The 12934-nt window shown below is 68.3% G+C and overlaps 4 protein-coding genes across 5 annotated transcripts in view; 3 read left to right on the forward strand and 1 right to left on the reverse strand.

Moving 5' to 3' along the window:
- HMG20B (high mobility group 20B) overlaps positions 1-12934 on the reverse strand; it is a 149005-nt gene that overhangs the window by 49354 nt on the left and 86717 nt on the right. The window contains exon 1 of one of the 2 annotated variants that reach the window (XM_075524361.1): positions 6429-6433. The exons of the other annotated variant lie outside the window; for it this stretch is intronic. The gene's annotated coding sequence lies outside the window, so the exon portion shown is untranslated. Of the gene's footprint in view, positions 1-6428; positions 6434-12934 lie in introns of those variants that run through there. 2 annotated transcript variants of the gene reach the window in all.
- LOC142420431 (uncharacterized) lies at positions 90-3884 on the forward strand. Its single transcript, XM_075524355.1, has 2 exons — positions 90-1342; positions 2504-3884. Exons 1-2 carry the CDS (start codon positions 1178-1180, stop codon positions 3620-3622), a joined length of 1284 nt encoding a protein of 427 aa, XP_075380470.1. The 5' UTR covers positions 90-1177; the 3' UTR covers positions 3623-3884.
- DOHH (deoxyhypusine hydroxylase) lies at positions 5021-8977 on the forward strand. The gene is made up of 5 exons (XM_075524364.1): positions 5021-5177; positions 5568-5914; positions 6273-6349; positions 6568-6805; positions 7797-8977. The coding sequence occupies exons 2-5, from the start codon at positions 5641-5643 to the stop codon at positions 8111-8113; spliced, it is 906 nt and encodes a 301-aa protein (XP_075380479.1). The 5' UTR covers positions 5021-5177; positions 5568-5640; the 3' UTR covers positions 8114-8977.
- On the forward strand, positions 9124-12139 carry SMIM44 (small integral membrane protein 44). The gene is made up of 2 exons (XM_075524356.1): positions 9124-11306; positions 11443-12139. Exons 1-2 carry the CDS (start codon positions 10304-10306, stop codon positions 11664-11666), a joined length of 1227 nt encoding a protein of 408 aa, XP_075380471.1. The 5' UTR covers positions 9124-10303; the 3' UTR covers positions 11667-12139.

Here is a 12934-nt window from a genome sequence, read left to right on the forward strand (position 1 = left end):
AGCGGGTCCCGAGGGGCGCGGGGCCGCGCCCGCTGCCCCCCGCCCGGTCGGCAGCCTCCCCACCGCTCCCGGCTCAGCCGCTGCCGGCGGGAGCCGGCGCCCGAGCTCGGCCGACGGGCACGGCTCGGAGAGGAGCGAGCGCCGCGGCCCGAGGAGCCGCTCCCGGCCCTGGGCCTTTGCCGGCCGGGAGGCCTCGCTCCCCGGAGCCGTTCCCAACACCGGCGCCCGCACGAGAGCCCCTTCCGCCGGGCTGGTCCGGCGGGGCTGTGCGGTCCCTGCGGGTGAGAGGCGGCGGAGGATCCCCCCTCCACAGCCTGCGTCTGCCTGCAAGGCTCCAGTGCTCTCCCAGCCCGGGGCCAGCGTCCCGCTGACGGCCTGCCCCGCGCCCACCGCCGCTCCGGCTGTTCTGCGGCGATGCGACGAGCCGCGGGCACGCGGTTCCCCTGCTTGCCGCCGCGGCTCGGTCTCCCGTGGCTATAACTGAGTGTCCCTTTGGAGCTCCCTTGCATGTCAATGACAACAGCCACAAGAAGCGCCAATAACTGGCGACCCAAGACGGACCTGAACCATCCCTTTTAAAAACCCCGGGGTCAGGACATGAGGCACCCCGGCAGCCTGCCAGGAGGGACACCCCCATTCCCCGTTGCCACACGGGACGTCGGGATGTGGAACGTCCCCAGCACGGCGCATGCCGAAAGCCCGACAGGCTTTGGGGACCTGGGGCGCGGGGCAGGGCACGGGCACGGCCACGGCTGGTTCGTTCTCGGGTCTTTCTGCTTGGTTCTTCCAGCGCCAGCCCTTCCCCGCGGCGGGGCCCGGCATGCCGGCTCCAGCCTGCCCGCCAGCGAAACGCCTGTCTGTCGATGTCCGGGCTCCCGGTGCAGCCCGCCGCAGGAGAGCCCGGGGGGCTCCGGGGCCGCGGGAGAGCCCGGGGGGCTCCGGGGGAGGCCCGCGGGCCCGACCCGCGTGAGGCGCGGGGCGGCGGCGGCTCGGGCCGGTGCCAGCGCCCTCTGCGCCGGCGGGAGAGGGCGGCGAGCGGGGGCGGACGCCGGCGGGGCCGCGGTGGTGGCCGCGGGTGGCGGCGGCGGCGGTGCCGCCCCGTCCCGTCCCGCCCCCCGGTCCCGCCGTGACCCCGCGGCCGATCACTTCCAGGGCGGCCCCGGCTCCCGATTTGAAAATGCAGGAGCGGCTGCTGGTGCTGCTGTGCGCGCTGGCGCGGCGGCGGGCGGGCGGGCGGCGGGCCATGGCCGGGGCCGGGGCCGGGGCCGGGGCCTGGGACGGGCCGCAGCGGCGCGCCTGGCTGCGGCACTACTACAGCCAGCGGCAGAAGCGGCTCATGACGGTGACCGGGGCGGGGACGCGGCGGGCGCCGAGGGTGGGGCGCGATCGGTGGGGGACGGGAAGGACGCGGGGACGTAAAGGAGGGGGCGTGGGGACGCGACACGCGGGGACGGGGAGGATGGGGGACGCGGGGGACGCGCGGGGCACGGGGACACAAAGGATGGGGACGCAGGGGACGTGTGGGACACGAAGCACGCGGACAGGGAGGACACGGGGGGTGCACAGGTCATGGGGACACAAAAAATGGGGAACGGGGGATGTGCAGGACAAAGTACGGGGATGGGGAGGATGGGGACACGGTGGTCACATGGGGGACGCGGGTCGCAGGGACACAAAGGGTGGCGGACATGGGGGACACGCGGGACACGAAGGACAGGGACAGGAAGGATGTGGGACACAAAGGACATGAGGGGGACACAGAGGTCACAAAGGACGGGGAACGTGGGGGATGTGTGGGACACGAAGACAGGGACACAAAGGATGGGGGGGGCACGAACGACAGGGGACACAAAGGGCGCGGGATGTGAACCCCAGCACAAAGGACAGGGGGACGTGAAGGAGGGGGTGACATCAAAGGTGGGGGATACAAAGGGTGGGGGCTACGAAGGGCCTGGGGACACGCGGCAGTGAGGACAAGCTGTTGGGGGGGGAACACGGGGAACCCACTTCCCTGGGCAGTTGCCAAGGAAGGTGAAAAAAGCCTCTTTTCAGCTTAAAGATGTTTTTTTGGAATTTAATAACTGAAAAACAATTCCCCTGGAGGGGCCAGGAGCGTGGGTGCTCGCTCCCCCTTCCAAATCATGACCGAGCCCACAGTTCACTCAGTTGCAGGAAAGCAATACTCGTTAATAAAACCACAGAGTAAGTGGCCGCCCCGAAAAGGGACTTTTCCAGAAGGCTCCTTGTCTGCGGCACCTGGGCATCTTGTCCGGGGTCACAGCTATTGCCTGGTGGGTTTGCAGTGGGGTTTCCCAGGAACAGGGAAATTTGACCCAGTGGTAGTGCTGGTTGGGACCGCTGGCCGTGTGGCACGGGGCGTCCTCCTTGCCTTGAGCAGGTGGCTTGAGCTGGATGGTCTTCAGAGGGGGGGTCCCAGCGAAGCGCTGGGTGGGGGCTGGGAAGCGCCGTCTCACGCCCCTGTTGTCTCCCTGCCATGCTGCAGCTCCTGATCGCTCGCCGGAGGAGAACCAGCTGCTACTTCTACCCCCGCGCCTGGCCCAGCGTCAGGAGCGCGGACTGGTGGGAGCGGGTGGTCCTGAAGGAGTTCGGGCCCCAGGACTGGCTGGAGAAGTTTCGGATGTCTAAGGAGACCTTCTTCTATGTCTGCAACCAGCTGCGGCCCGGGCTGGCTCCGCACAGTGCCCACTTCCACCCCACTCTGCCCCTGGAGAAGAGGGTGGCCGTGGCCCTGTGGCACTTGGCCACCAACGTGGAGTACCAGACTCTCAGCCCGCTCTTTGGCGTGGGGCCCTCCACGGTGCAGACGTGTGTCCGGGAGGTGAGCTACGCCGTCGTCTTGCTGCTGAAGCCCCTCTACCTCCGGCTGCCCAACGAGAAGGAGCTGGAGAACATGGTGCGCATCTTCCGCACCCGCTGGGGCTTCCCGCACTGCATCGGCGCCCTGGACAGCCTTCACATCCCCATCCACCCGCCCCTGCGCCTCAGCGCCGACTACTGCAACGGCCAGGGCTGGCACTCCATCCTGACGCAGGCCACCGTGGACGGGCTGGGCCAGTTCTGGGACGTCTCCACCGCCTTCCCCGGCAGCATGGAGAACAGCGCGGTCCTGGAGAGCTCCAGCCTGTGGGTGCTGGCCAAGGAGGGTCGGCTGTGCCCCAACCCTCCCAAGCACTTCATGGGGAAGGCGCAGAAGTACGTGCTGCTGGGCGATGCCACCTACCCCTTGCAAGACTGGATCCTCAAGCCCTACCAGGAGGATGAGAACCTCACCCAGCGGCAGCTGCAGTTCAACTACCGCCTGAAGCGGGCGCACAGCGTGATCGAGAACGCCTTCCTGCGCCTGAAGGCGCGCTGGCAGATCCTCCTGAAGTGCGACGACTGCAGCCTGGAGCTGCTGCCCACCCTCGTCCTCGCCTGCTGCATCCTGCACAACGTCTGCGAAGCCCACGACAACCCCTTCAACGAGGAGTGGCTGGAGGGCACCGAGCCGACCGAGCTGCCCAAGCCCTGCCAGCCCGCACCCGCCGCCATGGAGGACGGCCGGGCCGAGCAAGTGCGCGAGCTGATGTGCCAGTACTTCGAGAGCTGCGGGGAGGGCTGACGGGGCCAGGGGGGAGAAGCAGCCCTGCGCATCCTTGCTCGCGGACTCCAGCAAATGTTGGCCCAACGGTACCGGGCTGTTCGACAAAGAACTGCACCCTCTGGCCTCTGCCGAAGGCTGCTGGCGGACTGAGGAAGGCTGCCGGCTGCACCGGCTGTTCCCAGGGCGGGGAGGGGGGTGGCTGCGTCACGCTCGTGCTGGTTTTGCCGCAGTGGTTTCAGGCAGCGGAATGTATTTTGTGCCCTTGCTCTCTTCCAGGGTCTGAGCGGTCTGGTGGTGTGTTGTGTGCTGCGTGAGTAAAGCAGGGATCGGGGCTGGGCGAGGGAGAGGGCTGCCTGGGTCTCCCTTTCCTGGGAGCGTGTCTCTGTCCCGAGGCCCCTCCGTCAGGCCGAAACCAGCAGGAGGCTTGAAATAAGAAGGCAAAACCCCTTTGAAGGTACAAAACTTGCTGCGTAAACACACTTGGGAGGGGAAGAGAAGGAAGAGGCAGAGCAGTGACTTGCTGGGGGCTGGCACCAGCCTGGAATGAAATTGCATCCGCAAACTCCCGCTCCGCTGCTGCTCAGGCAGCGCGTGCTGCCCTCGGGGGGAGCGGGCTGAGCCGCCGCGGCCTGGCGCCCCTCCTCACTGCTCTCAGTGGGGTTTGGCGTGAGGGCCCCTGGCTCGGCCCCAAGGTCCCTCCCCGTCCCACCAGCCAGCTCTCTCTGCCGGCACCTCTGATCCCTGCTCCCAGCCCGGCTGCAGCGTGAGCAGGCACACGCAGCTCTGCCTCCCGTATCGTCTGAGAAATCGAGCGGCTGTGGTTTATTCCCCCGCTGTCCTCCCGCCGCGGGCTGGGGCCCGGTGGCACGCTGCCGCCGCCGTGCCAGGGCAGGGCCGGCTGCCAGAGCGCAAAGGCAGCTCCATCAGCGCTTTGCTGATGCTGGTAGGCGGGGGCGGCACAGACACGTCCCGCCGTGCCACCCTTCCCACCGGGCCGGGCTGTCCCGGCTGCGGCACCGGGGGCGGCTGGCAGAGCCCCGGCGGGGATGAACGGCGGCCGGGAGGAGGGCGGCTGCCGGCTCCCACCCGCCGCGTCGGTGTCGGAGGCGTCGCGCTGGTGTCCCCAAAGGCACCTCGCGGCGCGGGGCAATCTCCAGCGGGGGCCGTGTTCCGGCCCTCGGGCGGCAAAGCCTCCCGGGCAGGGGCCGCCCGTGGCTGAGCGGGGCCTCCGGCACCCCCGGCCTCCCACCCCTCTCGCGCTGGCCTGGACGGTCTCGGGGCGAGGGGGCAGCACCGGGGCCCGGGCGCAGGCGGGGGCCGCCGTGGGGAGCGGGGGCTGTGGGGCAGCCCCGCCTTCCACCCCCCCCGCGCCCGGGGCCTGCGCTCCGCCGCCACCGCGCATGCGCCGCTACTGACCTCGTTCCCCCGGCCGCTCCCACTCGGCGGGAGCAGGGGGGAAAGGCGCCACGCCCCGCGTGGGCGGGCTCGGGGCGGCCCCGCCCTCTCCTACCCGGAAGCGCGACGGTAGGCGTCGCCGGCGCGGTCACGTGAGGGAGCAGCATGGCGGCGCGCGGTGAGTGCGGGGACCGGCCCGGGGCGCGTCCGGCCCCGTCGGGGCTTCGGCCCGGCCCCCCCCCGGCTCGGGCCCGTTCCCTCCGGCCCATCCGTCCCATCAGGGCCCGGCCCAGCCCAGCCCAGCCCGGCGGCTCTGGCTGAGCGGGGCCGGGCTGGCGCGGCGGCGGCGCGGGGTCCGTGTCCGGGCCGGGCACTTCCCGTGGGATCAGGCCCGGCCCCGGGATCCGGCTCTGCTCGGCCCACCGGCAGAGGGCCGGGGCTCGCCTGCTGCCGGGCCGGGCCGCGGCCCCCTCTGCCCTCCCTGCCCGGGGAGAGGGACCGGCTGGGGGTTGAGGGCGGCCCCGGGGGCTGCGCCCAGGGCCCCCCTGAGCCCCTTCTCCGTGCGCAGGAGTGTGACCGGAGGGAGCCCCGCCAGAGGCCTGCGTGCGACCGGATCCCGCCCTCCCCGCCTCCCCCGCGCCATGGTGACTGAGGAGGAGGTGGAGGCCATCGGCCGGACGCTGGTGGACGCGGCCCAGCCCCTGCCCGCCCGGTTCCGGGCCCTCTTCACCCTGCGCAACCTGGGCGGCCGCGCGGCCGTGGACTGGATCAGCCGGGCCTTCGGGGATGGCTCGGCGCTGCTGAAGCATGAGCTGGCCTATTGCCTGGGCCAGATGCAGGACGAAGCGGCCATCCCTGTGCTCATCCGGGTGCTGGAGGACACCGGCCAGGAGCCCATGGTCAGGCACGAGGCGGGTACGATGGCAGCTCCTGCGGCTGTGGGTGCAGGGGACTTGCGGGTGCTGCCCCCTGTACCGAACAGCTCGTGATGGCCTGATCCAGCTCGGCTGTCGTGGCTTGGCAAACCCTGAGGCGCATAGCCGCCTCACCGCATCCCCTGGCCGGCCCTGACTGGACTGGTTGGCCGAGCCTTCCCCTTCCTGCTGGCCAGGTTGGCTCCTGCCGTGTTGATTTGCCTGGCTGTCTCATTTAGGATCGGTCAGAGTCAGGCCTGTGTCCTCGCTTCAGAGCGGGGCGAGGCTTTGCTGGAGTACGCAGCAGGGTTCTCCTCATGGAGACGCCTTGATAATGTCCTGACATGTCCTTCCTTCAGGTGAAGCCCTGGGTGCTATTGGGAATCCCAAGGTGCTGGATATCCTGAAACGCTATTCGGAGGATCCCGTGGTTGAGGTGAGGCTCTTGGGGGGGTCATTTCCCCTGGGGTGCAGCGCTGCTGATCCAGGAGGGTGAGGCAGGTCTCTCCTGGGCAGCCCCTGGCCATGGACGGGGACACCGTGAGCAGCACCCTGCTGTGTGCTGGCGCCCAGTTGCCGTCGGGAAGCCGTGGGTGCCCTCCCAGTGTCATATGGTGCCGTCCCACAGCCAGGGCTGTGTCCCTGTCCCCGCAGGTGGCGGAGACGTGTCAGCTGGCAGTGAGGAGGCTGGAGTGGCTGCAGGAGAACAAGCAGGAGCCAGGCGCCAGCCCCTACCTCTCCGTGGACCCTGCTCCCCCTGCTGAGGAAACGGATGTCGCCAAACTCCGCGAAACCCTCCTGGATGAGTCGTGCACGCTGTTTGACCGCTACAGGGCCATGTTTGCCCTGCGAAACCTGGGGGGCCAGGCCGCTGTGCTGGCGCTGGCAGACGGTAAGGGCCAGTGGGAGGCTACCTGCAGTCTCCCCGCTATAAGTCTGTACAGGTTAATCCGGGATTGGCCCTTCCCAAATCCAGGGCTGCCAGAGCTGTGGGGCTCGTCTTGGACTCTTCATGCGTTTGTTTCTAGAGCTGCTGTCCCCCTGCTTGCTTGCCAGGGCCACATCACAAAGTGCTCAGTGCTCTCTGGTGTTTCACAGCCCCTTTGCTCTCCTCCAGGCCCCCTTTCTCTGTGGGTCCGGGTGGAAGAGGGCACAGTCTGTAACATTGGCTTGGGAGCAACTGGTCTGACCTGGTGGGACCTGGCCTCAGGGTGTCGGGGTCCTGGAAAGTCAGAGGCTGCCAACCTCATCCTGGGGTTTGGGAATAGCTCTGGAGAGGGGAGCGAATGTCTCCTGAGTGGGGAAGGGGCAGACCACAGCCCAGGAACTGTTTGGACCCACCCCAAGGGAAGCGGACGAGGCTCTCCAGCCATCTGGGACAAGCCGAGGGCATGTCTGCACCATGAGACGAGGTGTACAGGGATCCGTGAGCTCCTGCTGTGGCTCTTCGGTCCTGCAGCATGGGAGGGCTTGAGGCTGTGGCTGTGCTGCCGAATCTGCCCCAGGCGCATCGCTGTGGTGGGGCAGGGCCCGTGGGCAGCGCAGGCTCCCCAGGGCAGGTGAGGGTGCCGGCATCTCTGCCGGGAGGGCGGGTGCCGCAATCACAAGAGGGTGTCCCCGTGCTGCCGGGGCGCGGCTGCGGTCGTGTGGTGCCGGGGCTGCCCCAGCTGTGCGGGGTCAGGGGGCAGGGTGGGACAGCCCGACCCATGGTTATTTTGTCCCCTTCCCCAAAAGCCCCCACGGGTCTAGGGTGGTGACTACCAGCTCTAACCCCCAGGCCAGCCTGCCCCATGCTTCCCCTGACTTCTGGGTGGGGGGCTCCGGCCAAGCATCCCAGTGCACTTTGGGGGCGGCGGCAGCTCACTCTCGCCTCCTCCTCACAGGACTGCGCTCCGGCAGCGCCCTGTTCCGCCACGAGATCGGCTACGTGCTGGGCCAGATGCAGGACGAGGCCTGCGTCCCGCAGCTGACAGCCACGCTGCGCAGCCGCGCCGAGAGCCCCATGGTGCGCCACGAGTGCGCCGAGGCCCTGGGCTCCATCACCCGCCCCTCCTGCCTGGAGACCCTGCGCGCCTTCGCCCGCGACGAGGAGCGGGTGGTGCGGGAGAGCTGTGAGGTGGCGCTGGACATGTACGAGTACGAGAACGGCACCCAGTTCCAGTATGCCGACGGGCTCTGCAAGCTGCAGGCCTCCGCCTGAGCCCTGGCTGGGGGGGGGGGCACGGGCTGGGCATGCTGCTTCCCGCCCCCCCCAGCTGCGCTTTCATGGCCGCCTCCGTCGACGTGGATCCGTGCCTTGCCGCGGCAGAGGTGGAGGAGAAACTGGATTTGCTCTCTGGCACAAATACAGCCGCCTTCTCCCTCCAAATCCAGGCTGAGCTGCTACTTGCCCCCACCACCACCCCCCCCCCGCCCCCCCACCCCCTGTTTCCTGGATCTGCCCCTTTTTCCCTGCCAGGATCAGCACCGCCTGCCCGCAGCCTGGCTCGGGGCTTGGACCGGGTGGGCTCTGCTCTGCACGTCGGAGCCTGTCATGGCCGCGCGGGGCCCAGGGCTGCTCTGGGCTTGTGCTGCTGTGGTGGCTCGGTGTGAAACGGCTCCGCTTTCCCTGCCTGAGCTTTGCAGGGGGGGCAGGGCTGGCTTTGGGCACTCGCTCTCATAGGTCGCAGCAGTGTGATGCCTCGACATCGCCCTTGGTGCCGGTGCCGACCCGGATCCCTCCTTGCCTCTGTGGTGGAGGAGCTGCTGTGGGTTTGGCCTCTCCTGTCGGGGCAGGCCAGGGCTGTGCTTGCGGCAGCCTTTGCCCTGGGATGGGGGTTGTTTCACGGCAAAGTTTGGAAGATTTGGCTGCGCTTTTTCTTTCTGCAGGGAACGGCGCTGCCATTAGGGCTTACAGGGTGAGGCAGAGCTTGCCCGGGCTTTCCCCCATATTTAACCAGACCTGGGAGGGCTGAGGCTGGTGTCTGCTGCCGTCACCCAGCACCCAAACCCTGCCCGGGCAGCCCAGCACGGGCAGGGGGGGCTGGCAGGGAATAAAGCGCTGGTGGGGGGAGCTCCCACGTGAGTCGAGCTGTGATTTAGCCCATGCCTGGATGCGGGTGCACCCAGTGCCGCAGGGTCTGCCATAACCGAATCGTAGATCGGAATCATTTGGGTTGGAAAAGACCTTTAAGATCATCGAGTCCAACTGTAATGGGAGGAGAGAGCATGGGGTGGGGTCCCTGATGGCATGGAGTAAAACACCCCTCCCCACAACCCCAGCAGGCCCGGGGAGGAGGGCAGGCATTGCCCGTGGGGTGCCCCGGGAGCCCCCGTGGTGCTGCCCAGCGGAGGGGCCGGTGGGGTCCTGTTGCACCACAGGGACTGGTATCCTGCTGACAGGGCTTTTCCCCTTGACCAAAGTCTCCCTGTGAATCGCTCCTGGGCTCAATCCTCTTAGTCCCTAAAGCCACTGCTGCGGCCGGCTCGCTGTCCCCCGGGGCTCTGGTGCTTGGGGACGCAGCTGGAGCGGGGAGCCCCAGCCGTAGCCCAGCCTGGCCTGGTTCAGGACCCCACGGAAGGGGATTTTGCTGGAGACGTGACCAATTTTGGTCGACTGTACGTGACTGGAAGTCAGACCCACGTGCCCAAGTGCTGTGGATGGGGTTGCTTACACGTGACATGGAGGATGAGGGCCATCAAACCTCTATTCCTCGGCACTGGAGACAAAGACCTGATGTTTTCACCCCGTTTTGGAGTCAGCAGCTGTTATGGGGCTACTTGCCCCCCTTCCCTCATCCTCCTGGGTGATGGGCAGGACCCAGCCGGCACTGCCAAGCTTTGGGGTGTTTCTGCGACTGTCTCCATCCCCTGCGAGCGATGGGGCAGGGCAGCGGGACGTGCCATTTCCCCCTTGCCATGTTATCGGTATAAGGTGGCTGCCGGCTCCACGCCGGGACCTTACCGGTGCGTGGGCTTCACCGCGCTGCCAGCGTGTTTCCCCGCTGTTTGCCGGTGTGTTCGTGCCCGCTTACCACCCCGGCTGCTCCAACCCTTGCTCTCCGCTGTTCTCCAGAGCTTCCACAGGTGCCTCACTCGGACCGCGCAGGGTTGTTTCCAAATCTCTCTGTGCCAGCGTTTGCCTCCGCTCCCCCAAATGCCTTTTAAGCCTAAATTGGAATGAAACTGGCATTTTTGCGGCCAGGATCTGGCCAGGGGCGACCTGGGTGCAGCAGAGCCGGGACGCGTGCCGGGGTGGAGGAGGGCCTGGGCGTTGAGCCCTGACTTGGCACCGAACCCCGCGGGCACCTTCATCCCTCCCTGGCCAACCCACCCTGGGAAGGGTTTGGGTTTTTTTTTCAAGGCTGCTGCTGGTCCGGGCCAAACCTTGCGCCTTCCTGGTGCAGAGGGGATGGCTTTTGGGTGCTGCCCAGACCCTGCACCCCTCTGCAGGCTGTTCCTCACCGGAGGAGCAACGCCGGGCACCAGGGTGCCGCGCGTGGCGGCCAACACAAAGCTCTGGGAAGGTGACAGCCCCTCGCCGGGGGCTGCTTTGCTGCGGCCGGACTCTGCACAGCAAAGGGGGCCCTGCGGGAGCCCCCCCCCGGCGTGGGGCTGTGGCACCCGTCCCCTCTGCCCATCAGCTCCTGCTCGGAGGGTGCTGTGTCCTCGGGGGCAGGGCGCTGCTGCTGGGATTTCGCACCATCTGCTCGGGGGATCTGGGGAGGGATTTAACCGAGCTCGGGGGAGGCGTGGGGAGGCCTCGGGGTGTCCCTCCTCATCCCTGCCTTTGGGGGTTCTCCAGCTGCAGACGATTCCCCACTCCCAGGGGGACGGAGGTACCCACGGTGCTGCCAGAGGGGCAGATTCTGGGGACCCTGAGCTGTGTCGGAGCCCGCTGGTCGCCCCCCAGGCTGAGCCCGCCAGGGCTGTGCCCGGATTAGCAGGCACTAAGCTCCTTCCCGCGGATGCTGTGTCCTTTGGCGGCAGCGGGCGAGCGGCTCCCCATCGCACGGAGGGTGAGTGGCACTGCCACCGGGCATGGGGACCTCGCTGTCCCCATGAGCCGCCATCGCCGAGAAGTCTCGTAGACCCTGATGCCACTTCTCCCCTGCAGCCCCCCCCGCGGCAGAGGCTTTGGTGGCTCGGTGCTGGGGTGCGGGGGGAGCTGGCGATGGCCTTGGCGGGGGGCACCCCACTCCCTGGCACCGGGGGGGCATGGGGGTCGCGGCACTTGCTGCAATCTCCCCCCGAGGAGGACGGGGTGCTGTACGTGGACTACAAGCCCCCGGCCCTGGACAGCATCCGCCTGCCCCGCTATGTCCTTTACCTGGTGATGGCGGCCACCCTGGTGCTGGTGGTGGCATACGCCATCGTGGGGCACCTCATCAAGGACCTGGTGCACGACTTTGCCGGTGAGTGCTGCCCAGAGCGGGGTTGAGTTTGGGGCTCCTTAGGGGGCTGGGCGGGGGGCAAGGGGGGTCCCCCAAACCCAGAGCCTTTGCCGTGGCAGGGATGCACCACTGATGGCTCCGTCTCTGCCCCCCGCAGACTGGGCGTTCGGGCCTAAGCCAGAAGAGGAGAAGGCGGTGATGGACGAGGGGACCGTGCCGGAGGTGGAGTGGCTGGAGGAGGACGGGGTGCCGGCAGAGGGGAAGCTGGAGAGTGAAGGCGCCGGTGCCCTGCCCGGCATGGACATCCCGCTGGGGCTGCTCACCACCGCCCCGCGCAGCTCCATCTCCTTCGCCGACTCCCACAAGAAGAGGTTTTTCTAGGGCCAGGGGACCCCCCCGCCACCACCGGGACCCCGCAGCCACGCCTGGCTGTCGGGTCACACCATGGCCCCGGCCCCAGACTGGGGTGCAGGGGTGACGCTGCCCAGCGCTGGCACGTGGCTTCACCGTCCTTGGGACACCCCCACACGCTTATCTCGGGGCTGCTATCGCTGCCCCCCAATAAAGCAGCCTGCCCCAGCCCCGCTCGCTCGCCCCTTAGCCAGGTGTGGGCACGGGGAAGTGGCAGGGCTGGGACACCCCGGCCTTCGCCTGGGGACAGCAGCATCCCTCGGCGGAGCCGCGCTGGCCCCCGGGCATGGGCGTGTGGGGAGGGACACACGTGCGGGTGCACACGCGTGGGTACGTAAAGGTGGGTGCTCAGGGGTGCAAACCCCTGGCATGGGGGCACACCCCGGGTGTGGGCACAGACACGGGTGTGCACACACGTGTACATGGAAACGCGGACGCACGCGCCTACGGGGAGGCCCACGTCAGCACAACCATGCGCAGACGCACGGGGAGGGACAGACGGATGGACGGCTGTACGCTGAGGCTGGATTTGCTGCCGCCAGCCCTTTTGGTGCCTTGACGCTGCCAGGCCGTGCCCCCTCCTGATGGGGCAGAGCTCAGTGGCACCCACAGGTGCCCCCAAAGCCAGTCTTGGGGGGCAAAGCACCCCCGAGCCCCACTTGGGCTCTGGGTGGGGGCACTGGAGATGGGGGCCGCATCGTACAGACCCCCATCCCCTGCCTTAAACCCAGGCTGGGGCTGGACCCTCCCACCCCGATCCCTCTGGTGGGGACCCCGCCCCATGTCCCCAGGCTCCTTCTTCACCCCTCGGGGAATCGCCACGGGCAGGGTGGTCCTGCCGAAGCCCGTGGTCTGTCCTTGGGGTGCCACTGGCCACCCACGCCTCAGTTTCCCCTGTGCCTCGGCAGATGGGGGCTGCGAGGCAGAGCGGAAAAGCTCGCCCTGCCAAGGTCTGGCCGATAACACCGTTAATATTTAGCTCTTCGTGGTACCCGGGCACTCCCTGGGCGTGTGACAGGGTCCCACCGGCGCCAGCCATCGCATCTGGGGCCCAGCTGGCCTGGGCCTGGGTGGGGGCCGGGGGGTGGCCCGGTGCTGTACACCCCCCCTGCTGCCCCGTCCCCATGATGTGACAGGGCGCGGGCCGTGTCCGTGGGGACGGGGCCCTGGCCTGGATCTGCCCCAGCCCTGCCAGCGAGGATGGGGATGCGGTGCCCCATGGGCAGAGGGGAGAGACT

The sequence above is a fragment of the Mycteria americana genome, chromosome 24 (assembly GCF_035582795.1).
Source record: "Mycteria americana isolate JAX WOST 10 ecotype Jacksonville Zoo and Gardens chromosome 24, USCA_MyAme_1.0, whole genome shotgun sequence".
In the NCBI taxonomy this organism is placed as follows: domain Eukaryota; kingdom Metazoa; phylum Chordata; class Aves; order Ciconiiformes; family Ciconiidae; genus Mycteria; species Mycteria americana.